The sequence below is a fragment of the Bos grunniens genome, chromosome 13, assembly GCF_055505025.1.
Source record: "Bos grunniens cultivar Pamir isolate PY7600 chromosome 13, Bosgru_T2T1.0, whole genome shotgun sequence".
Taxonomy (NCBI): Eukaryota; Metazoa; Chordata; class Mammalia; order Artiodactyla; family Bovidae; genus Bos; species Bos grunniens.
In genome coordinates, this window is record NC_141177.1 from 22,394,373 (window position 1) to 22,417,178 (window position 22,806).

The 22,806-nt window shown below is 52.2% G+C and overlaps 1 protein-coding gene across 25 annotated transcripts in view; it reads right to left on the reverse strand.

Annotated features, from left to right (window-relative positions):
- The window catches only part of HM13 (histocompatibility minor 13), a 38,922-nt gene that overhangs the window by 2,585 nt on the left and 13,531 nt on the right, over positions 1 to 22,806 (reverse strand). For 10 of the 25 annotated variants that reach the window (XR_015139160.1, XR_015139161.1, XM_086332565.1 and 7 more), the window contains 8 exons: positions 16,473 to 16,561; positions 14,595 to 14,680; positions 14,372 to 14,497; positions 13,618 to 13,675; positions 10,645 to 10,728; positions 7,680 to 7,716; positions 5,307 to 5,409; positions 1,134 to 1,219 (listed from right to left, as the gene is read on the reverse strand). Coding sequence is in view for 16 of the 25 variants with exons in the window: in XM_086332565.1 (XP_086188691.1) it covers positions 1,134 to 1,219; positions 5,307 to 5,409; positions 7,680 to 7,716; positions 10,645 to 10,728; positions 13,618 to 13,675; positions 14,372 to 14,497; positions 14,595 to 14,680; positions 16,473 to 16,561 (669 nt within the window). In the remaining 9 variants the exon portion in view is untranslated. Of the gene's footprint in view, positions 1 to 1,133; positions 4,710 to 5,306; positions 5,410 to 7,679; positions 7,717 to 10,644; positions 10,729 to 13,617; positions 13,676 to 14,056; positions 14,498 to 14,594; positions 14,735 to 16,472; positions 16,562 to 22,806 lie in introns of all 25 variants that reach the window. The other 15 variants (XR_015139158.1, XR_015139159.1, XM_086332564.1 and 12 more) reach the window with 4 other exon arrangements.

Here is a 22,806-nt window from a genome sequence, read left to right on the forward strand (position 1 = left end):
AGGTCAGCAGCCCTGGGCAGGCAGGTTGGGAGCCTGGGGCTCTGAGGCAGGGCAGGGAGGGCAGGGGCAGGTATGGGGGAGGGGTGAGTCACAGGCTCCCCTACAGGCAGCCAGGTGCACAGAAAGCTCTGGCAGGCACTCGAGGGACAACCTGGAGGCCAGGCAGGTGGAGCTGGTGGAAGGCCCCAGAGTGGGCAGCTTCAGCTGCAGCTGGCAGCTATTTCTGGGTCCCTGGCGGGTGGGGCTGGTGCTGCTGGGGTGTAGACACCTGTCGGAGTCACGCAGGCCTGGGGGTCAGGGTGGGGCTGATCACGGGTGTGGCAGGTGTGTGGACAGCCACAGAGAAGGGGTATGTGTGTGACTAAGATGGAGAGAAAGCAGCCGGCTCTGGGTTACAGCCACAGCGGCAACTGGACATAGACTGACGCTGGAGTTCTAACCAAGCATTTCCATCACACTAGAGTCCCCCTGCGGAGAAGGCAATGGCACCCCACTCCAGTACTCTTACTTGGAAAATCCCATGGACGGAGGAGCCTGTTAGGCTGCAATCCATGGGGTCGCTAAGAGTCGGACATGACTGAGCGACTTCACTTTCATTTTTCACTTTCATGCATTGGAGAAGGAAATGGCAGCCCACTCCAGTGTTCTTGCCTGGAGAATCCCAGGGATGGGGGAGCCTGGTGGGCTGCCGTCTATGGGGTCGCACAGAGTCGGACACGACTTAAGTGACTTAGCATAGTGTAGAGTCCCCTGTGTCACTCACGTGTGGACACTGAGGCTGGGGGCGGGGAAAGACCTGCCTGAAGTCATATGGTGGCAGGGTCGGGATGGGAACCCAGGGCTCCCGACAGTGGGGCAGCCTGCGGTAGGGAGTCTACACAAGCCAGTCCCCTTTCATGACTCAGCTGGCATCTGGTGTGGGGGCTGCCTTGAAAGCCCAAAGGCCATTCCCACCCCTGGCTACTGGCCCACGGAAGGGTTCTGCTGGTGCCCACGGGCACCCACGTGCTGATGCAAAGGGCAAGGCTGGTGGCATGAACAGTGTTCCCCCGGAGGCACGTACCCACAGCCCTCAGAGGCTCCGCCAGCTGCCTGCAGTGCTAGGCAGACCCCTGCTCCCTGCCCCCTCTTACCTGAACATTTCGGTCACTTCTCCCTTGGCCAGTGCCACCAGGACAGGAAAGCCGATACATGCAGGGACCAGGTACAGGAGGGCAGGCTGTGAGAGGACAAAGGCTGGTGATGCAATGCTGGGCAGGGCACCCACTCAGGGCCGGGCCTATCACCCCAACTCTCTTCTGGGTGTGACTGAGGGACAGGTTCTCGAAGCAAGTCAGTGGCTGTGCCTGCACTGGGGCTCCTGACTTCCCTAGAAGCAGCAGCAAGAAGCCCAAATAAACTCAAGTACGCAGGGCTTTCAGGGCGTCCTGGAGTCTGGCTGGCAGCATCCCACTGCCCAGGACACCAGGTTCCTGGTGAGTTGGTCCTACTCCCAGAGACCCTGACTGCCTAGGTCTGGGGCTGGAAGTCTGCACTTTTAAAGACACTCCAGGAGATGCTGTTATAATGACAATGATGATGACACAGCTGCTATGAATGGAGCACCTGCTGTGTCCTGGGATCAAGGTCACCCAGCTGGTCAGGGCCCAGAGCCTGTGAGGACACTCCTGGTGAAGCTGGGTTTGGAGGACAGGACAATTATACCGGCCGGCACTGTTCCTGGAGAACCTACTCTGTGCCCTGAACACAGGCTCTGGCGAGTACTTCAGTCCACCTCCATAACCCCATGACCCTCCTCCTTCTGTACAAGCGGAAGGCTCATGCTTTGGGAGTGGGGAGTGGGCAGCTCAGGCCTTGGAGAGCCTAAGTGGTAAACTGAGGGTTGAACTCGGGTACCCCTAGACTCCAAAGCCATTCTTCTGCTCACAGTGTCTGAAAGCTGGACCTCATGCTACTGCTCAGCCTTCCACGGCCCCTACTGCTCCCAGTGGCCTGACGTCCTCAGGAGATGTGACCCTTGTTTCCCTCTCCAACCTCACCCGCCCTGCCCTGCTCTGGCCACATTGGTCTCGTTTTGGTCCTCTTTGTCACCTGCAGCCACAGGATCTCGGCACGTGCCATTTCTAGGATGTTTTTCCCATCTGTGCCTACTTTGCTTCTCCTTCAGACTTCAGCTCAGCAGTCACTTCTGTGGGGAAGCCTTTGCTCGCACTGAGTTAGGCCCTCTTGCTGCACACTCAGGGCCCCTGCAATTCTTCACGGCATTCTCCAGCAACTTGGAATGAAACATCCCTGGGCTGTTACAGGCTGGAGATTCTCTCCTGTTAGGCTGTTAACTCTGTGAGGGCAGGCTCCACAGTTATCTTGTTCACTGCTGTCTTCCTACTACTCAGAAGAGGGCCTGGTGAATACTAAGCTAATGGCTCCCTCACAAAATACAGAGGGTGCCCTGGAGATGACTTGGGTAAGAGTGAAGGAGACATTGTTCCTAAAGCCAAGCCTCGTTCCTAAAGCCAAGCCAGCCCCTGGCTAGAGGACAGGGCTCCACAGTCCCCGAAAGCTGACCATCAGACCATTTTCAGACTCTTGCCATGGATAGGCTGTGAACTACCCCACTTCACACAGGTTAACCTGGAACCTAATTACACCCTGAGCACTTGGATCTGAGTTTTATAGATGCTGCTACTGAGGTTCAGACAGAGGGAAATGACCTGCCTGCAGTCACACAGGGTGTGTAAGTGGCTGAGTTGGGATTTAAACTCAGGCAGCTGAGCTTCTTCCCCTGCATCAAGTCTTTGCTATGAGATCAGCTTTGGGCCAGGAACGACAGAAATCATGACAAAAGCCTGCATCAGGACTCAAGATGGGCAGCCAAAGCAGTACTCAGGGAAAAGTTTATAACTCTAAATGCATTTATGAGAAGACTAGAAATAAACAATGCAAGTTTTCAAATCAGGAAGCCCCAAAGAAGGAGGAAAAGAATGAAGGCAAAACAAAAATTAATGAAATAAAGCAAATACAAACTTAATACAATTTAATTTCTGAAAAGCAGAACACTTAAGAGATGATGAAATTGAGATCAGAGGAGAAAAAAGGATCTGCCCTAAATCACATAGTTGGTCAGGATACAGACACGGATTCCCTGTCACTTAAATCCAGTGTCTTCTTCATCAAGGCCAGGCTGGGCAAAATAGAGGGTTCCTGGGAGGAAGGTGGGTAGATATTTGGCCCCACCAAGGTCTTCCTCACTTAAGAGCCAACAGCAATTGAGGTGCTCCTTTGGGAAGAAGTGTTTGCTTAGTATCAGAGGGATACAAACCTATTCTTTTCTTTCCTCTCAAGGCACCAGGGAACCTCTCCAAAGAAATTCAGTGCTAAGGAGAGGATGGGATGTACAGCTTGGGGCAGTGAGCTGGGGGTCAGGACTCCTGGGTCTCCATCAGGCCTTGGCTTGCTCTGTGACCACAGATAGTCCGTTTTCCTGTCTGGGCTTCCCTCTCCGTCTGTACAGTGAGGGCACCTGATGATCATTAAGGACCTTTCTTTGGAGGTTGCTAGTCTTGGCCTGGAGTACATTTTTGATAGAGGTTAAAAGACACACAGGCAGAGGTGACACCCTCCCTAGGGAACTGCTGGCATAGGGACTGCCTATGTCTTGGTGAGGGAGGAGGAGCTCAAAGAACAGGTTCCCCTTGTGTCCAGAGCCCACCTCAATGAAGACTTTCAGGGAGATACCCATGTGGATGATCAGGGAGAATAGGTGGCTGCTGCTAGGCAATAGGGTCGGCTTGTGGTCAGGAGTCTAGGGCTCCAGCCAGGGCCGAGCTTGACTTGCTGTGTCACGTAGGGAAGGCTCCTTTTCTCTCATGTAGAGGACCACCTCTCCCACCTCTGCCCCCAGCCTGTGTGAGAGCTCCCAATGGAGCCTTCTGAGTCTAAGGCAGAAGGCAAGCCTGCCACCTGGTGGCCACCTAGGGGATAGCTCTGGGCTTGGAATCTGCTGGGGCTGACAGCTGGAGAAGACACCTCCCAAGACAAGGCCCAAGTACTCCTAAGTGCATGTCCCTCTCAACTTGCACAGCTCCTGAGGTCATCTGGAGCAGATGTGAATGAAAGGGGCTTCCTCACTGGTTCTTGGTTTCTCTACTGATGAGGACCTTGAACTTTCTGTATAGTGTTAGTATCAATTTCACAGTGTCTGTAAGGACTCAATGAGTTAATGAGCGAAAGGTTAGTTTGCACAGTGCCTGGCAAACTAACAGACTAACTGGGTCAGCAGCTTTTGTGATTAACTCAAAGGTGGCTTCTCTGTGGCCGGTGCCCAGGGAAGGGAGAAAGGAGGAGGGGGAAGGATGGAGGGAGCACAGCAATACCAATTGGGTCAGACGTGGATCTGAGCACTTCACTTACATTAACTCATTTCACTCTCAAATAACCCCAAGGTGGCTACTACTATTTATCCTCATTTTCTGTTTTCATGAATCAATGAGGAATCCTAAGTGTAACTTCAGACAGTAGAGCCTGGATGGCCACCAGGGCTCTCTTAGACTCCATTCCACACGGCCTTTCCCATGGCTGGGGGTTCATAACCTGGGCTTGGTCTTCGTGTGACACAGGTTTGAATTCTGGGTCCATCACACTTTCCACGGAGCACCTGAACTGCAGCTCCTCATCTGTTCACAGAACCCTCACGAAGCACCGAGCAGAGCCTGGCACAAAGGAAGTACTCTGATTTCCAGCAGAGAGCAACCCTGTCTGCTGGCTTCCCCTCCCGACTCCTCCTCTCCAGGCCACACTGACAGCTCCTGGCCTGGTCCACTTGGCAGCTCAGCACCCATCTAGGAGAAGGCAGAGCCTGGCTGGCTTGGGGGATGATGGGAGGGAGATCCTGACATCCTATCACTTGCCTGGGGGGCAGGCAATGGGCTGAGACCGCAACAAACACCCACCCGATTCCGTTCTTCTGTCTGCCACCACTACTGAGGCTGAGAAGCCACAGCTGGGGCCACGCAACACTCATCTGGCCCAGATGTGGGCAAAAATCTGCTGAGAGGGCTCAGGGAAAGGTTTTGCCTTCCTTGAAGGTCACAGGCTCGGCTGGCAGCCTTCCTCCTCCCCCTCCTCACCACTAGCGTGCATGTACTACCTGAAGCCGGGCTGCCATCTTGCACCAACTATGGGTGAAAGCCCGAGAGAATCACAGACACGGCTGCTCTGCACCCCTGGGTCGCCTGCACGTGTGACATGGGAGTCCTGGTCACCTGCAGTGAAAGCACGCCCTGTACACGGAGGACAGTCATGCTCACCTGGGCGTGCTTGAAGATGTGCATGATGAAAATGGTAAGGCCCAGGCCGAAGATGTAGGCTGCAAAGCTGGTGTAGAAGTAGGTGTGGGTGTTCTTCTTCAAGCTTCAGCGACGGCATGGGGTAGAGAGAGAAAGTGAGACACAAGCACTGCAGAGCCACATGCCCTCTTAGGAGAGTAGCTGGGGAGACCCTGGAAGCTGTGTGGGGCTGAGGTTATGGGCTGTGGGGTGTGGAGATGGGCGTGCACTCTGGTTCTGCCCCATCTAAGCATCTCTGGACCAATCACTTTCCTTCGCTCAGCCTCAGTTTAATCATCTGCAAAACAGGAATGCCACGCGCCATCTCCCTGATGGTTGCTGAATATCAAATGCTATAATCGAGAACAGCGGCTATGAAGCTCAGGTCAGCATAAAAATCACCTGGACAGCATGTTAAAAAATAAAGAACTGTGTGGGAATTCCGTGGTGGCCTAGCGGTTAGGATTCCAGGCTTTCAATGCCATGGCCTGGGTTCAACCCCTGGTCAAGGGACTGATATCCCACAAGCTGAGCAGCATGGTCCAAAAAACAAACAAACAAACAAAAAAAAAAAACACACAGAACCAAAACCCCCCCAAAACAGAACAGAGTGCTAGGCCTAGTTCCCAGGGAGTCTAATCTAATGGGTATGGGGATCTGCATTTTGGTATTTGTGTGTATGTGTGTTTTATAACTTTATTTTTGGCTTTTTAAAAATGTGTAGCTGATTTATAACATCATGTTAGTTTCAGGTGTATAACACTGTGATTCAGATATTCATATATTCTTCAGATTCTCTTCCCTTATAGGTGATTACAAAGTATTAAGTACAGTTCCTTGTGCTAAACTGTAGGTCCTTGCTGGTTTGGGGCTCATGTTTTGAGGAACTAAGATGCAGAAACTTAAGTTAAGTTCTTACTTTTAAGTGCAGTGGAGCTAATAGTTCAGTAACCCATTATGGATACTAAAAAGATGCTGATTACGAGGATAAAACGCCAGTGGCTTCCTGGGCAATTCGCCTAAGGTCAGCTTCAGAAGAGCTGACCCACAAGCATCCTGGCACTGCCATCACTTGATGCCCTTTCACGAAGCCAGCTCAGGACCTTTGTGTGTGTCTAGCAACATCTGTGGAATGAAGGGGGACCGACTCCCTTCCCTTTGCCCTGGCGGCTTCCAAGCTGGGAGCCGCAGTCCACTGAGAACAGTCCTGCTGTGCAGCCTGGAATACAAGAGACTCCCTTTGGGAACGGTGCAGATTCTGGAACAAGCTCCCAAGGACCTGCAGGACAAGGATTCTTCCTTGGAGGGTGCTGCCAGCTGAACCTGGTTCTCTAGCAAATGGCCTGGAGACTCCTATAGGTTTCTCTTTGTATGACCTCTGGAAACCTAGCAGTAGAGCAGCCAGCACAGCACAGACGTGTTTCTACTTAGAGACCGGCCAGGTCCCTTCCAAAGGCTCCACAGTGGCCCTACCCAAACAACCCAGAGTGATGTGAGCAGCGGAAAAGTTCGGTTCTGCATGCAGCCTGGACTTCCATGATGCTGGCAATGGGTTTCTCACTACCACTTTCAACATTATTACTGTTTTTGCAACTACTGGACATAAGGAGATTAAGGAATAGTCCATAAACCAGCTCAAAATTAAGCATATACATGCAGAAAGCCCTCCTCTAGGAAGACTGGGCGCCTCCTGCTGGTGGCAGGCCCAGCTTTGCCCAGGTGCATTCACCCACCTGAAAAGGTGCAACCTTTTCTGAGTTTCAAGTGGTGGCTCAGCTTGGCCCCCTTCCCTCTCCCTTGTGCTCACTTTCTACAAGGGACTGAAGAATGTCTGAGTAAGGAGAGGGTGGGTAACAGCGAGAGCAGCTGGGATACGGAGACCTGACCCGTGGCTGATAAAAGTCGGTGGCAATGAGGGCTGCACCTGCTGCTGGATGCCCTGGGAGCCACCGAGGCCAGCCGGTCTCAGCACTCCCTCCACACTGTCCCCGTCAGCCCCAGGCAGGAACGACCACTAGCTTCAGGATGAGAAACCTTGCCTGGAAAGGTCAGTTTCCTTGCCAAGACCACTCAGTGAGAAAGCACTAGGGGCGCCACCAGGACCTTCTGGGATTCCACCTCAGCCTGTGAGTCACACCTTCCCCACCCTCTCCAGGCTCTCTGGGCACTTAGAATCTCAGAATGTACAATGCAGATAAAATCAGAATTGTTCCGGCTGCTGTTGGGTGGAGGGTCTGTGACCTGAGGTACCCTCTTTGGGCTCCTCCAAATGGAGGAGCCCTAGAGAATCTCCTGCCTGGGTCAGGGAAGGCCTCACTTGTAGAACCTGAGGACTAGGGTTCCTAAGTGGCTTACCTGATGTCGAAACGCAGCAGCAAGGCAATGAAGATTCCTGCGGGGAGAAAACCAGGGTTAGATGGAGATAGGGAAGAAGCATACAACTGACAGCTGGGTCCCAGCCTGCCATTCTCAGCCACAGAGCAATCATCAGGGGACAAGGTGTGGCTGAGACTGCCAACTGCCAGCAGAAATCCTGTTTCTCTACCTTCAGTCCACCTGGAACAATGGGGGAGCCTCACTGGAAGAGGGAGGAAGTGGCAGAACTGTTCCAGGTAGACTGTTTTGGCCTGGGACCACACTGACTGGCACCTCACAGCACCATTTGCTGTACCACCCGGGGTGCAACCAAACATTTACAGGATGCTTAGGCACTAGATGCTGTAGGAATACAGTGGGAGCAAAACCTGGGGCGGGCATGCTGATCAAATGTTAACAAAGACCAGTGTGAGACTGTAACTGTGAAAGGGTGCTCCTGTGTCATGGCAAGGTCTATCATGGGATGAGACCCAAGCTGGGGGTGCTGGGTGGGGAGGAAAGAGGGCTTTTTTGAGGAAGTGACACTTGCCAGGGAGAGGGAAGACCATGTGCAAAGGTCTTGAGGAAACAGAGCTCAGGAGGTGTGGCAGGACAGGCTGCAGCCCAGAGTAGGAGATGCTGGGGGCCGGATCTGCCAGGCAGGGCCCCGTGGGGGCGAGAAGAGTTGGGTCTTTATTCTAGGAGTAAGGGGACACTTCTGGAAGTGTTCTAAGCGGGAGAATAACATAAAAGATTTCGAAAAAGACCCATGTGGCAGCTGTTTGGTGGGTGGGAGAGCGCAGAAGCGGACACTAGGAGGCTCTGCAGGAGCTCAGGTGGGGACAGTGAACTCTGTCCACCCACTGCACTCCTATTTGCACTTTGAAATCTGGCCTAGTCATCCCCAGAAACCTGAGTCCCTGAGACACAGCCACCCAGTCCAGCCTCGGTATGTTGCACACACATGGCCATCCCTGTGTCTCTCCCTGACTTGTCTTTGGGCTCAGACACAGCAGGGCTGAACCTCATTTGGTTGAGAGCAAGCTCTTAGGAAGCAAACATTCTATGCTGATGAGAAGCACCGACTGGCAACATGTGATTCATTTCAAAGAAGAAAATGATTTAGTCCCCAGCGAAGACTACAGCTGGGAGCTGGTGGGTGGTGAGAACAGACAAATGCTGCCTTTCTGGAAACAAAACTAGGAATTCAGTGGCCCCTGGCAGCTGAATTCTACAACTGCTCTTCAACTAATCCACAGGTCAGAGCTCCCAAGAGCTTCTTCTACTCATAATACTGCATTTGATCCTTAAAATAACACCCCGCAACCTATTCTTCCTTCAAGATTATCCCTGAGGCTCTGAGAGGATGCAACTGTCACACCAACGGTGACTGTTGGAAGACTTCTGATACATACAGGCATTTGTGGATATGCAGAGATGTCCTGTGCAGGCCTGGAGCCCAGCACCGCCCAACAAGGACGCCTGGGGAAGTCTGTGGGTGCCTGGACAGACCCTGCTCTGCAGGGCGAACCGAACACACTTCATCCCTGATGGGGCTTCTTCCCTGCCTCCCAGCACCATAAGCTATGGGACACCTGGATTCAGGACCATGCATGACCTCTTAGGCAAGTCTCTCTTAACCTCAGTTTCTTCATCAGCAAAATGGAAATACTCTCTACCTCATCGGGCTGCTAAAAGTAGCAAAGATAATATATAAAAAAACACTGAGCATACTGCTTGGCAAACACCAGGTGCTTAACAAACGACGGCTCCAGGATCGTGATCTTACTATGGTTGTTACTGCCATAAAAGCAGTTTTGACAACATCACCTTTCTTTGCAGTCACATAGACCTGGTCTGAGTCCTGTCCCTCTTGCCGGCTAGTGTGTGAATTTACGTTAAGTCCCTTCACCTCTGAGCCTCAGGTTGCTCACTGCTACGAGAGAGAAAGCCTCTGCTTCACCACCATACGTATCATAAAAGGAAAGTGTCACAGAGAAGTGCCTGTATACTCCCGCTCACTAGCAGGATGGCTATTACTTCCCACACTGGAAAACAAACTGGCTTTTAATTTGTTCCAAGCTTTCTTCTTTTAAGCAAACACCAGGGGTGCTTCTAACCCTCTGACCCGAGCCTCTGTGACTAGGGAGTAAGAATGCTCTTTGGGTGCGCAGCACCTCTGTCACCGGGCCTAGGTCTTCCAGGCACACAGCATCCAAGTCTCAGCCGTTTTAGCTGCCCTGAGAGAGGCAGCTCAGCTTTGCCCAGTTTCTTGACCAGCAGTTTGGGCTGCAGGCCCCCAGGATGCGTGCCCATGCTCAGGCCCATACACAGGCGTACCTGTGCCCATATCCACAGGCGTGCTGACTAGCACCCACACACATATAATGGACCCAGAGGCCAGGTCGTGTGGTCAGGCAGGTGCAGGCCACTGGTCCCTCTGCTAAAACTGCAGACACAGGAGCACAGCTGTGTGCCCCGTGTCCACGCACAGTGCGTGCTCTCCCTGGTGTCCTCCCAGCACTGGGGAGAGGGGGGCCAAGGAGACTGTGGCAGTTCTAGCACACCTGTGTCACCTGTAAACGCTGGGAAGGGTGTGTGTATGTGCAAATGTGAGGGGCCCAGATTCCTTTAAGACTGCCACTGAATGTGCTTATATTTCAATCTGTCATATACATTTATTTCTGCAGCTCTCGAGTAATGTCTGTTCACCCAGCCAAGCTCCATGAGGGCAGTCTTGCTCACCACCATTCCTCCGAGGGTCCAGCCCACGCCTCTGCTCCATGTGTGCTGAGGTGGACCCCCTTCACCAAACCCTGGGCAGGTGATGATGGGGGAATCGTACAGCCTAACCCTTCCTTCTTCCCTCTCCTGGTGAGTGAGACTGTTGTTTCACAGGACGACTCCTTCTCCATGGAATCCCCTTCCACCCCCTGCACTTTGGCCCCTGCCCTGGCCCCGTCACCTGGAATGACGATGTCTCCGAGTCCCAGCATGGCAAAGTTGTCCGCTTCCAGGCCCTTCTCCAGCAGGTCCTGGGGAAACACCACTGGAGGGGGAGGCAGGGATGTGAGGAGCTGGTGAGAGCCAGCTCATGCACTCCTAGCCTCCATCTCTGGTGTATGGAACTTACACACTTGCGTTGCTGGGTGGGAGGATGGGAATGGGGAGTCAAGAGGATGCTGACGAGCTGAAGGGGGGTGTGTCCATCTGGAATCACAGCTAGTTAGAGCAGGAAGAATCTAGAATCATCTAGGCTAAAGGTTTAATGCCTTTACTGAGCTATAACTCACATGTCATACAATTTCAATGCCTTTTAATAGCCAGAACTCTTTGGTTAAATGGGACTGACCCCAAAGCCCAGCATATAAAAGATGAAAGAGCCCACACAGTGCTGGCATCTAATAGGCTTTCCATCTCACCACAGGACATGTGGACAGAGCCTTGTTCTGAAGAAGGAAGAGCTTGGGCTACAGGCTTTCTGTACCTGTTGATGAGGAGGAGGCTGCTGCTGCTAAGTCACTTCAGTCGAGGAGGAGGCTACATACCTACAAATCCCTTGCTTATAGCCCCTTACTCAGAAATCCTGCTGGCCAACTTGTTTGGATAAATACAGATTGAGGAAAACGCCTCCCTGTATGTCCAGTTATGGCAAGGGGCAGCTGTAACTGGATTTCACCCAGACAGCCTTGGAGCAGAAGTTCACCAGTTATGTGTGGGCTTCAGGGTCAGACTGTGTGGGTCTGAATCCTGGATCTGCTGTGTGACTTTGTACAGTTTACTTAACTACTCTGGGCCTTAATTGTCTCACCTGTAAAATGGGTATAACAACCGAACTGACCCTATAGTGTTGTGATGAAGATTAGGTTATTTGAACACACTGTTAACTTTAACTGTTACGTCTTTACCAACCCAGTCCTGCTTCTGTGTGAGGCTGCCCTCCTAGGTGATGAATCAAGCGTGGTATAAGGCTAAGACAGTCAGGACAATCTGGTCTCCGAATTCCTGACTTCCCTTCAGCTAGGGGTGGTCATGTGACCCAGCTCCAGCCAATGGCATATAAACAGAGGTAAGACGGGTGGGTTCTGGGCCAAGATTGTGCTTCCCTAATGAATCGGACAGAGTCCTTCCCTGTCCTCTTTTTCCTGCCTTGAATACAGTCACAGCGATTTACAGCCCTCCTTGTCTGAGCCTCCTAAACCTGCTATCATTCAATCCTGAGTGGCAGATCTGGAAACCTACAGAGGTGAAGTCTCCCCACTCAGGCCACACAGCCAGCACGTATCAAATATGGGATTCAAATCCAGACTTTCTGACTTCACTAACTGTCCACTTAACCACTCTGCTAGACTACTCCTAGCAGTAGAGGGCAACAAGCTTTCCCCCTAAGACAAAATCCCCAATTCCAAACACCAGAAACCAGAGGGGACTGTCATTTCCCTGTCCAGAGTCTTCCAATGGCTTATTCACTGCCCACTGGGCAGCAGCCGGGCTCCCTGACATGCCATCCTCGGCTTCCTCAAATCTGGCCTCTTTTCTGCTGCTCCCCTAAAGTCACCATGCTCCTTCTCCGATTCTCTGCTCCTTTCACGCATTCTTCTGCTTGCAGCGCTGGCCTGAAGCTGTTCTCTCTTTCAAATGCCCCTACTGCCCCTTCACGCTTGCTAAACGCATATGCATTCTTTGGGACCCAGGAAAGCTTTCCTGACCTGTTGGCTGGGTTCATCCATCACAGCATGTGAGGCACAGTTGCTCTTCTGGCTTGGCCAGCATCTGTTCTCTTGCTCTGCACGACTGCCCTCACCTTACACCCTTGGTTCTGGGAGGCTGCCAACTCAAAACACTGCCCCCAAGCACTGCAGAAGGCGGTGACCCTGTCCTCTGTACCACTCCCAATGGGAGAACCTAGTTCCTGGGCCCGGAGAGGCCCCATGGGTTCATCCAAGCCAAAGCTGGGAGGAACTTTCCTCTGGGGTCACTGAGCCGTGACCCTGTGCAGCATCTAGGAGCAGCCGTGTGACCGTGAGCCTCTCTCCGGCTCACGGAGAGGACCCGTGTGCAGCTGTGGAGTCAGACCATGAGGAGCACAGCTGTTGCTTGGCTCTTGGGGCCGGCTCCATCCTGACTGCCCAACAGGATCCCCCTTCCTCCTTCCATCATGTCTGATGGATTCCGTCCTCCTCTTTGGGTCTCGCAATGCCAGGGAGTGGTTCTTGATAGTCTAAGGCTTAAACCCCAAGCTCATCATGCTTTTCTCATCCCCCTCTGATGAGGAACAATGAACTTGGGCCTGTGACCTGATTCTGGCCTGTGAAATATGAGAGAGGCTGCAGGGAGAATTCAGGAAAAAACATCCCTCTCTGATGAAAGGGAGACATAAAGTTCCCCTTTTCTGCCCCTGAACATGCTGAGAATGGTGGGGTGGAGGGCTGAGGTGACCCTGGCTCTTGGCGATGCCACCGATGGTCATAAACCCAACTCTAGATGCTCCGCCACCGGGCTTGTTGCCGAGTGAAAGGACAACATTTCCACATTACAGAGGTCTGTAGGTGAGGTTTCTAATATTTCTAACAATGGATACACTGAAGAACACAACCAGGGAAGTGTGAGAGGAGTGGGGCAGACAACACCTGCTGGTTATGTGTTACAGGGATCCAGGGAGGGGGCTCCAGGTCTTGATGTGGGGGTGTCCTCCTCTGGAGGCCCCGCGTGCCTTGCCACAGGCTGTTTTAGACACCGCTCTCTATGACCAGGTGGCCAGAGGATGGCTGTGTGGGAATACAGCCGACAAATCAAAGAGAAGGAAACCAGGCCCTAGACACCAGGGAACTTGGAGAAGAAACAGCTGAGGGAGGGTATTAACTGAATCAGGGACCATGCGGGAATGCGACACCAGGGTGGGGGCAGACAGGCTCCCCATGGTGGGGTGGTCACTTACATTTTATTGGTGCCTCAAAGGACTTTGCCACTGTCACCATCACATTGGTGCCAAATACCTAAAAGGAGAAGAGAGGAGTCTGGAGGGAAATGTGTGCAGATGGGAAGGAATGGCTGTGCGTGGCTTTTCAACAAGGGGCTGCCTGCGATGGGCGGGAGAGGGACAGGGAGCCAAGAAGGGTTCCAGAGCAGATGTAAAGTTGAGATGAGGCAGCCAACGACATGGCTAAATGGACACTTCCTGGGGCTCCTTGTCTGGACAGCAATGAGGGGCAAGTCCAAGGAGTTAGGAAAGGATCTCTGATGCCCTGCCTGGGCATCCTGTCAGGTCAGGGCTCTGTCCTTCCCAAGAGAGGAAGTCCTCCAGCACCACTCATTCAGGGGTGCCTCTCAGCAAGGGTGGCAGGTCCCTTAGCCCAGCGCACAGTCTCTGTCCTTACGGTCAGTGTCTTGCTCAACAGTGTCCACTCTTCTGCTTTAACCACCCCTGCCTCAGCTGTTCTGAGCCTCAACTTGCTTGCTGGAGAGACATGGGATAAGCAATCCCCTGCCGGGCTCACTGTGAGGGAGAGAGGACGGCTGGCAGGCACAGGGCAAAGAAAGGTGAGCTCTCGGTGAGCAGGGGTGGGACTCTGCTCTGTCATCTACTTCACAGCCGAGGGCACTGCCCCAGAAGGGACCTGATCCAGGGCCTTACCTGCAGGTCAAGGTGGCTGCCCTCCACCGGACCTCCCGCGCGTCCCTGCCCGACTCACCCAGAAGATGTCGTAGATGAAGAGCCCGCCCAGCAGGATGCAGCCGGTGCTGACGTTGTTCAGGTGCAGGAGCTCCACCCCGTTAAGGGAGAAGGCCAGGCCGAAGAGGTTGTTGGCAATCCAGTGCTGGGGGAAGGAGAGAGTGAGGCCACCTCACCGGTCACCACCTTGCCCCTCCAGCGCTCCAGCACCCCCCGCAACTGCCTAGGCCCTGGCTACTCACCTTCCTCAGCAGGTACCAGACACCAACGATGCTGCTCAGGCCCAGGCACACCAGGTCCTTGGTGTCAAACTCATAATTGATGATCTCTGGGCAGAGAGGCCGGGTAAGTCCACTCCCCGGGGCGGGGCTGCCCCTCCCACCTGTCAGCCCCTGGACGGAGGAGGGCATGGCTGTGGGCTCCGTCAGAGACCCACAGGCTGGGGGTGCTCACTGGAGCCCTCCCCAACCCCAGACGCTCCAATTTCCTAGAGGAGGGAATGGAGGCCCGGAGGGAACCCAGGCCTGACGCAGGGTCAGTGGGAGGTGGTCCACGGTGCTGGAAGCCCACGCTCTGCACTAGCAGCTGGGCAGCCAGCTGGGGAGGCGGCTCCCTCTTCGAGTTTTAGTTTCCTCATCTGTAACAAGGGGATCACAGGGCTTCCCTGGTGGTCCAGGGGTTAAGACTCCACCTTTCCACTGCAGGGGGCGTGGGTTTGATCCCTGGTTGGGGAAGGTTCACATGCCAAGAGGTGTGACCAAAGAAATAAACACAAAACAAAAAAATGGGGGTCACAGCACCTCCCTGATAGGACTGCCATGGGGAGCAAGTGAGGTGGTCCTTACAAAGCACTCAGCACAGAGCCTGCATACAGTGGGTGCTCAACCAATGCTGACTGCACTGAGCCCAAGGCCCTTGCAAGGTCTCAGTTCATTCAGGAATCTTTCTACTCTGCTGCCAAAGGAGTCAAGAAGGTTGCTGGTTAGCCCTGTGTCACCAGTAGAGGAGGAAGCAGGTGAGAGAGAGAGGCCTGGAGAAGCGGCAAGCGGGAGGCCCTGAGCCTGCTCTGTTGGGGAACCTGTGGCAGACATCCTGACGTTAGACCCCTTCTCCATCATCTCCGAGTGTCCTACTGAGGAGGCCCAGAGAGGTGGTGGAGCCTGCCCAGGGTTACAGAGCGCAGGCTTTCCTTTCAGATTCCAGACTGTAGTGGACTGCTGGTTGACCCCAACCGTTGTTCACCCCTCTGTGGTGACAATACCCTGATGGAAACGAGGCCAACTAGCTCTCAGCCACATTTTCCAGCTTCCCCTGCAGCTAAATGGGCCTGCGGAACAGCTGCCTCTCCGTCCTTTGGGACAGCCTGCAAAGCAATGGTGTGCTACCCTGGACCCGCTGACCCGAGTGCAGCAGAGCACAAGACAGGTGAAAACCCCCATGGTCACTGACTGGGCACAGATGCCTACAGATGCACAAAGGAATCATATAAAATCGCTGCTCTCCAGGGACAAGGCAGCGTGTGCTGGGCACATCCCCAACAAGTATGACATTCACAAGCTCAGACTTGTACACAAAAGAGAAATACCTTCCACCTGTCCAAGCTGTTGATAATCCTGTTACAGCAGTCAAACCCACACCCTAACTCACTCACAGGACCCAGGCTTTCCCCAATTCCCTGTGGCTTTCATTTTTTTCAAAAGCCATGGAACCTCCTTTTCAAATCATAGCTAGGGAAGTAATCACACTAAAAACAGACATGATAAAAATAGCTTCAGGAGCCGACTGTTTACTGTTTACTGAGCCAGGCGCTGTGCTGAATGCTTTCCACTCATCACTTACTCACAGTCCTAACAACATGCTTATAAGGGAGGTACTACATTATGATGCTCATTTTACAGATGAAAAAACAAAACAAAACCAAAAAAGCCCAACAAACCCCCCCAAAGCTCAGAGAGGTAACAGTGTGCACCCAGCGGCAGAGTGGGGATGTCATCCCAGAGCCCACCTTGCCCATCACTCGCTGTACCGGGGAGTCCCGGTATCGGAGAGACAAAGGGGAGGGGAGGGAGCGGGAAGAAATCCAAGGTACGGCCAAGGCAGGGGGTGGCGGCAGCACTGACCTTCCTTGTTCTCCCCAGAGCCCTGTGTGAACAGCAGCTGGTACTGTCGGTTTGGGAAGTTGGCTGGAAAAAACTTATTCATGAGAGGGCTGAAAGGAAAGATAAAGCAGGTTGGCAAACAGAGCCCCTGTGGGGGTCCCACAACCCCAGACATTTGTTTACAAGCTGTTATCTCCCAACAACCTCACAGCTGCCCTGAGAGGTAGGTGTTATTGTGCCCATTGTAGAGATGTGAAAACAGGCCCTCAGAGGGCAAGTGACTGCCCAGGGTTACATGGGAAATCAGTATCTTGAGCTGATTTGAGACCTGAACCTAGCTTCTTAGTTATTACCCAAGAAACACAAAAGAGGCAGACTTTCACATAAAACAGTTTTTAGGACAGCAATGGATTCCAAAATCTGGTTTATCCACAATCTGTATCAAAGTCCCATCAAGAATGCATATTCTGGCTTAAGCCTGCATAGGGTAAGTCCTGACTCTTCAAGGAGACCCGCTGAGTCTAGGCAGACAGCAGAGCTGAAATAAGGGGCCGACTAGTAGCCCGGTGAGATCTGACTCTTTAGAGTGAGAATGCCTGGGCCCATATTGCTGAGGCGGCTAGAAGGCCAGCAGCTGAGAGGGGACCATTAACTGCAAATAGCCCCAGATAAACCACATCCTTGCCAGCTCCCTGCCCAGCCAGAGGCAGTGGACCTAGCCTGGTCCACAGTAAAGCCATGATGCACAAACTGTGGGCAGACTCATAAGGGAAATGAGATGCATAGCCCTTTCTCCTGGGCTCAAGGCAGAGAGGTAGATGGTGAGGTGGCGTGAGTTTTGCTGTTGACTCTAGAAGCAAAAAGGTAAACCCTCTGTCCCAATTTCTCAGAAGTCTGTTTATTTCAAGCGCAATCCAGGTGTGTGCAGTGTGACAAATCAAAGCTGCAGTTTCCTTTGTGTTCTGAGGCTACTGGAGACTTCCCATTAAAATGGCTATCTAATCACTCTTTCACAGGTAGCCTCTTGTGTGTGTGCTTGGAACTCAGTGACTCTTTGCGACCCTTTGGACTGCTGCCCCAGGCTCCTCTGTCCACGGGATTTTTTCAGGCAAGAATACTGGAGTGGGTTGCCACTTCCTTCCCCAGGGGATCTTCCTGACTCAGGGATCAAACCCCCCCAAAAAAATCCTTCTAAGTGTCTGAAACTACTTTAATATGTTTTTTAAATCCTGCAAAAATCTAGCACACTTTAGCAGTTAGCAGACCCGAAGCAAGCCTGAGTTGACTAGTATTCTTCTTGAGGGGATTTGTTTTGACCATTTCCTTTAATTATCAGTTTCCCAGAACACTTAGAGATGCTGGCAAGCAGCAATTCCTTCTGGATGATTCCTTAACTATTATATAAACTGTGCCAACACAGATAAAGCGGAAACAGTATAAGCTGAATTATTGTCACCTCTAATTTGAGTAATAACCATGCTGTCAGTTTCGTAATACAAATAAAAGGAATTAAACATGGGAAGAAAAAAGACTGCATACTCCTGGATTCCCTTCCAGATCTATTAAGTCAGATGACCTGATGGTCACCCCACTCCATAATTTGCCAGGCCTGTGATTTTTACAAACTCGGCTGGACTTGATAAGTGAGATGAATCACAGCCCCTTGGGCGAGAGCGGGCTCACATTCACTCCTTCCATGGGGCCTGTTTGTGGCTCAGGATGGGCTTGGCCTCGTCTCTGGTAGCATTCTGATTACTCAGCATGGTCTACTTCCTGGCCTGGCAGGGAGCAGAGACTTTCTTTTTTGGATTGCCTTCAGAACAGAACAGAAAACCAGGGCTTTTGGCTCAGTCTGGGTCTGGATACTAAGCAGTATCGTGGAGCAGACACAAACCGGGGTGGCCCAGCCCTGATGCCTGCTCTGCCACATGAGGCCCTGGGCTCACTTCAGTGCATCAGTCTCTCTGCTGAATGTGGGGATAATACCACCTGATTCAAAGAGCTGCTGTGAAAGTAGGGGAGAGGGAGAAGTTTAGCCCAGCGTTAGATCCTCAACAGGGGTCATAAGTACTCAATGTCTATCATCGCAGGTGGTTGAACTTGAAAGCATTCAGCAATACCAGATCAGACTGATGACTGATGAGGCAGGCAAATCCACAATGGTGCTCCCAGCTAAAGGAAAATGGACCCAGGCCAAGGGGTACCCAGGGCACAGAGGTAAAGGCAGGGAAAAGGGAGCTCTCTAAGACCCTGGAGCTTGGAGGAAGAAAATGTGGATTAAGAACTATCTCTGGGCCTTAAGTTTCCATTCAACACATAGCCAATCCCTTCCCGTCTACAGAGGTATGACATGAATGATGACAAGGCTTTGTGATTATGTAGACACGACTGATACAAGATGCAATTGGGAGTGGGTTTCCACAAACAGGCTCTGAGCAGGTGGGAGGCAGCAGCTGGGAGGGATGAGGCTGGAAGCCAGTTTCAGCTCTGTTCACTGAATCACGTTTCAGGAGCATGAAGCCAGAGGGTGTGTGTAGAGGCAGAGAGAAGGCCTGAGGCGCTAAACTTAGGAGCCCTACAAGCAGAGGGAAAGGGGTTGAGAGCATGGACTCTGGAGCCAGGTTTCCTGGATTCAAATCCTGGCTCTGCCATTGAGCTGTGTGACCTTGGCAAAGTTACTTAACTGTTCCTGCAACTGTCTCCTCATTTGGAACACTGTAACAATACCTTTCTCATTGGATTATTAAGAGGATTACATGAATGTTTGGCACCCTGTAAGCTTAACTGCAGCTTCAACTCCAAGTATGAAGTCTCTAGACAGATGTCTTTGTTATCCCAAGAAGAGGGGCTGCTGGATAATACGGGGCAAGAGACAAGCAACCTGGCTGGTGTGAGCTTGCCTTAAGGGCAAGGGTCCTGAGAGGCAGCTGGTAAATGCTTGCTGAATGCAGGTTTTTGTAGCAGGCAGAGACTCACTCCTTCCAGCCCTTGATGGCTCACGTCAAGCCTAAAGGTCACTGCTTTCTGCTGGGAAACCACATCCTGCTGCCCTTCTCCCCTGGGGGTGAAGGCAAAGGGCAAACTGGTGTGTGGCCTCTCCCTCCTGGGGTTGCAGATCGTGGTCTTAGGGACCTTATCCTCTAAAGGTCAGCTAGGTGGGATATGAGCTCAGAGGTGGTAAAAATAAGCTGCACGGTTCCCTTGGCAGGAAGGGTACTGGCACAGGCATGAGTCTTGGTGGCTGTAGAGGGTGAAGGCAGGCTGTGGGCCCTCACTTTGCTGTAACACTCCAGGCTGTGGTTTCTTCCCTGGGAGGCTCACGGCAGCTGGGGAAGTGGAAGGAATCCCACAAACACCGCCGCCTGGACTCCCTGGCTTGGGGCTCAGCCCCCACAGCCTCTCAGCAGACAGAACCCTCCTCTGGCTGTCCTCAGGAGACTACAGGCCCATCGGAGAGCGCGTGCCCAGGCCCCATCTTTAAGCTCCTTTTCTCCTTCATTTTCGCCAAAACTACAAAAAATACGTGGCTGCACAGTTAGACCCGTGCTCAAAACCACTCTGCTCCTGAAGGCTGTGACACTCTCTGAGCCTCAGTTTTCCTGTCTTGAACCTGCAGTCCTTGTTTGGATTCTGAGGAAGGTCTACGTTTGGGGATACATACAAACAACTAACCAAAATTTTAACAGTACTGTAGACTTCTAGGAGAAAATGCTTAAGAAAACTCCATTCGATCAAAGGAAGGTAAACTTAATTCTTAGATCAACTATCTAAATAGCAGAATTAAATTATGCCCTCCCCCTTTTCTGCTAACATTATTTTTATCTGATTCAGTTCTTTTCCCTGTACATTTTATAGTAAGGCTTTCTTTAATCCCATTCATCCCAGTTTTTCAGTCTGTATCAATTTCTGTTTCAGAGGATAGCTTGGACCCTGAATGGTGAGTACCCGTTATGCCCACGGCCAGTCATCATTTTCACAAGGTCTCACCTTCCCAAGTCACACTGTGTGCTCTAAATCGTCTCAAGAAAATGACAGTCACTGACAAATTTTACCATGTGCAGTTTTAGTGGCTTCGGTTCTATTTTCTGCTGATAATTTCTATCAATAAAAACTATGAACTAGTTAAAAGACAGACAACTCTTTCTTGGTTAATCCATGAGAAATTTTGGACAATGTTTCTCAGTTACTGTCCTAAAAGGAAAAAAGAAAGATCTGGGGTGTCAAAATGACACAGGTTCAAAATAGCCTGCTGGGCAGTGGCTGGTGATCTCTCTTGCAGGACTGTTGAAATAAAGTGAAATAATCAACTCCTCAGCACCTGGTCAAACAAAATATATTTTTTCATGCTAAGGCAGTGCTTGGGCTGTGCTAACGACTCTTGCAGATGCTGAGGAGGGTGGGATGCGCTAGAACTGGGGAGCTCCTAACCAGCATGGGATTCCCTGGTAGGTCAGCTGGTAAAGAATCCGCCTGCAATGCAGCAGACCCTGGTCCAATTCCTGGGTTGGGAAGATCTACTGGAGAAGGGATAGGGTACCCACTCCAGTATTCTTGAGCTTCCCTGGTGCTCAGACGGTAAAGAATCCACCTGCAACATGGGATCAAACCCAGGTCAGGAAGATCCCCTGGAGGAGGGCACAGCAACCCACTCCAGCATTCTGTCCTGGAGAATCCCCATGGATAGAGGAACCTGGTGGGCTACAGTTCAGGGGTCGCAGAGCTGGACACAACTGAGTTACTGGCACAACCAGCATGGGAAATGACCTCCCTCACTTGGTCCACCAGGAGAGAAGAGGTCTGTTCACTGGGGAAGGGTGACTAGGTCTGCCACTGTCTTGCTGGGCTCATCAGTCTGGATCTCCACAAGGATTGGGGGGCTGGGGTGTGGCCCTAGAACACGGCCTTGTGGGTGAAGGTGGGTGAAGTTGAAGACAACACTGACCTCGGTCCCATATGTCTGTGTGAACTCGAGCCAGTTGCTCTCACTCTCGGTGGAATCTGGACATACCCCCTTGCTCTGGGCATGTCACAGACATGCTGACTTGAACCTTCCCACGCCCCTCCAAGGAGGTACTCCCCGTATCTCCATTTCACAGGTGAAGAAACTGATGCTCAGAGAGCTTGAGTAACTTGAGCCTCGGTTCCAGGTCTGACTGTCTCTTGGGCCCACATTCTTGACTCCCAGATCCTGCCTCGAGGAACCAGGCCAAGCTCCGCCCACTCCCAGGGCTTCCCTGAGGATCCCGCTCTTCCTCTCTGACTGCACCTACAATGTGCACAGACCTTCTGGCTCCCGGCCCGGCCTCTCCCTCCTACACCCTCTTCCAGGTTTCCTGCCCTTCGGAGCCGAGTTCAAATTGCGTTCCTGACTTCCGGGAACTTTTCCTGGTCTGCTGACCACCTCCATGGTTGTCAGCCTGAGGCTGTACCTCTTCAAGGGGCCAGATGGAAGCAGGTTGGGGTGCTCGTGCAGTCACAGCCAGGGGATGGGCTGGGGACACCACTCCTGTTGGGTAAGCAGCCCCACCTGAGGACTCCTGGTTTAGTTCCTTCAACCCCCACTGAACTGACACAGCACGTGACGATCTGAACAGGGTGGCAGTGAAAAGAGGATGGGCTCTGCGGCCACAGAAACTTAGATTTGAATCTTTGTTCTGCTGCTTATCAGCTGTATCATCCTAGCAAATTTCTTAACCTCTCTGAGCTTCAATTTCTGAATGTGTCACAGGATTAAAAGCAACAGATTACAATGATTACAACAACGGCTAACAGCTACTGAACACACCGAGTGTCAGATACTGTCCTAAAAGTTTCTATGTGACCAATGAGAAAGGTATGATCATTTTCCTTCACATTCAGGTGAGGAAATTGAGGACAGAGAGATTAAGTAACCTGCCCAAAGTCACAGGGCTATTAAGTGGCAGAGTCTGGATTCCAAGTCAGGTAGTCAAATTCCAGAGCCTGTGCTCCTAACTTCTCTCAATACTGCCTTGCTCTCTTATGAGCTGAGACCACAAGTGAGAAGCCAGCTTAGCGCGTGCGCAGCAGCCACCACACGCAGCAGGTGGCACCGGCATCACTCATTTCAGTACTGTGACAACTACCACGACACTACTGTTCACAGATAATTTCCCTAACAACTGTGGTGGCCAACGCCCACCGGACAGTCTTATCCTTCCTTGGAAAGAAACCGGGGCCCAGAGAGGCTCCGGTTCTTGTGCAGGGTCACCCACGGTATAACACAGGGGAAAAGTTCCCTTGGGTTTTTACAGCCAGGACTCAAACCTGGCTCTGAATGACGCCAAAGGTCATGTTCTCATCCGAGACCCTGTACTGGCTCTTGAGAAAGCTGCTT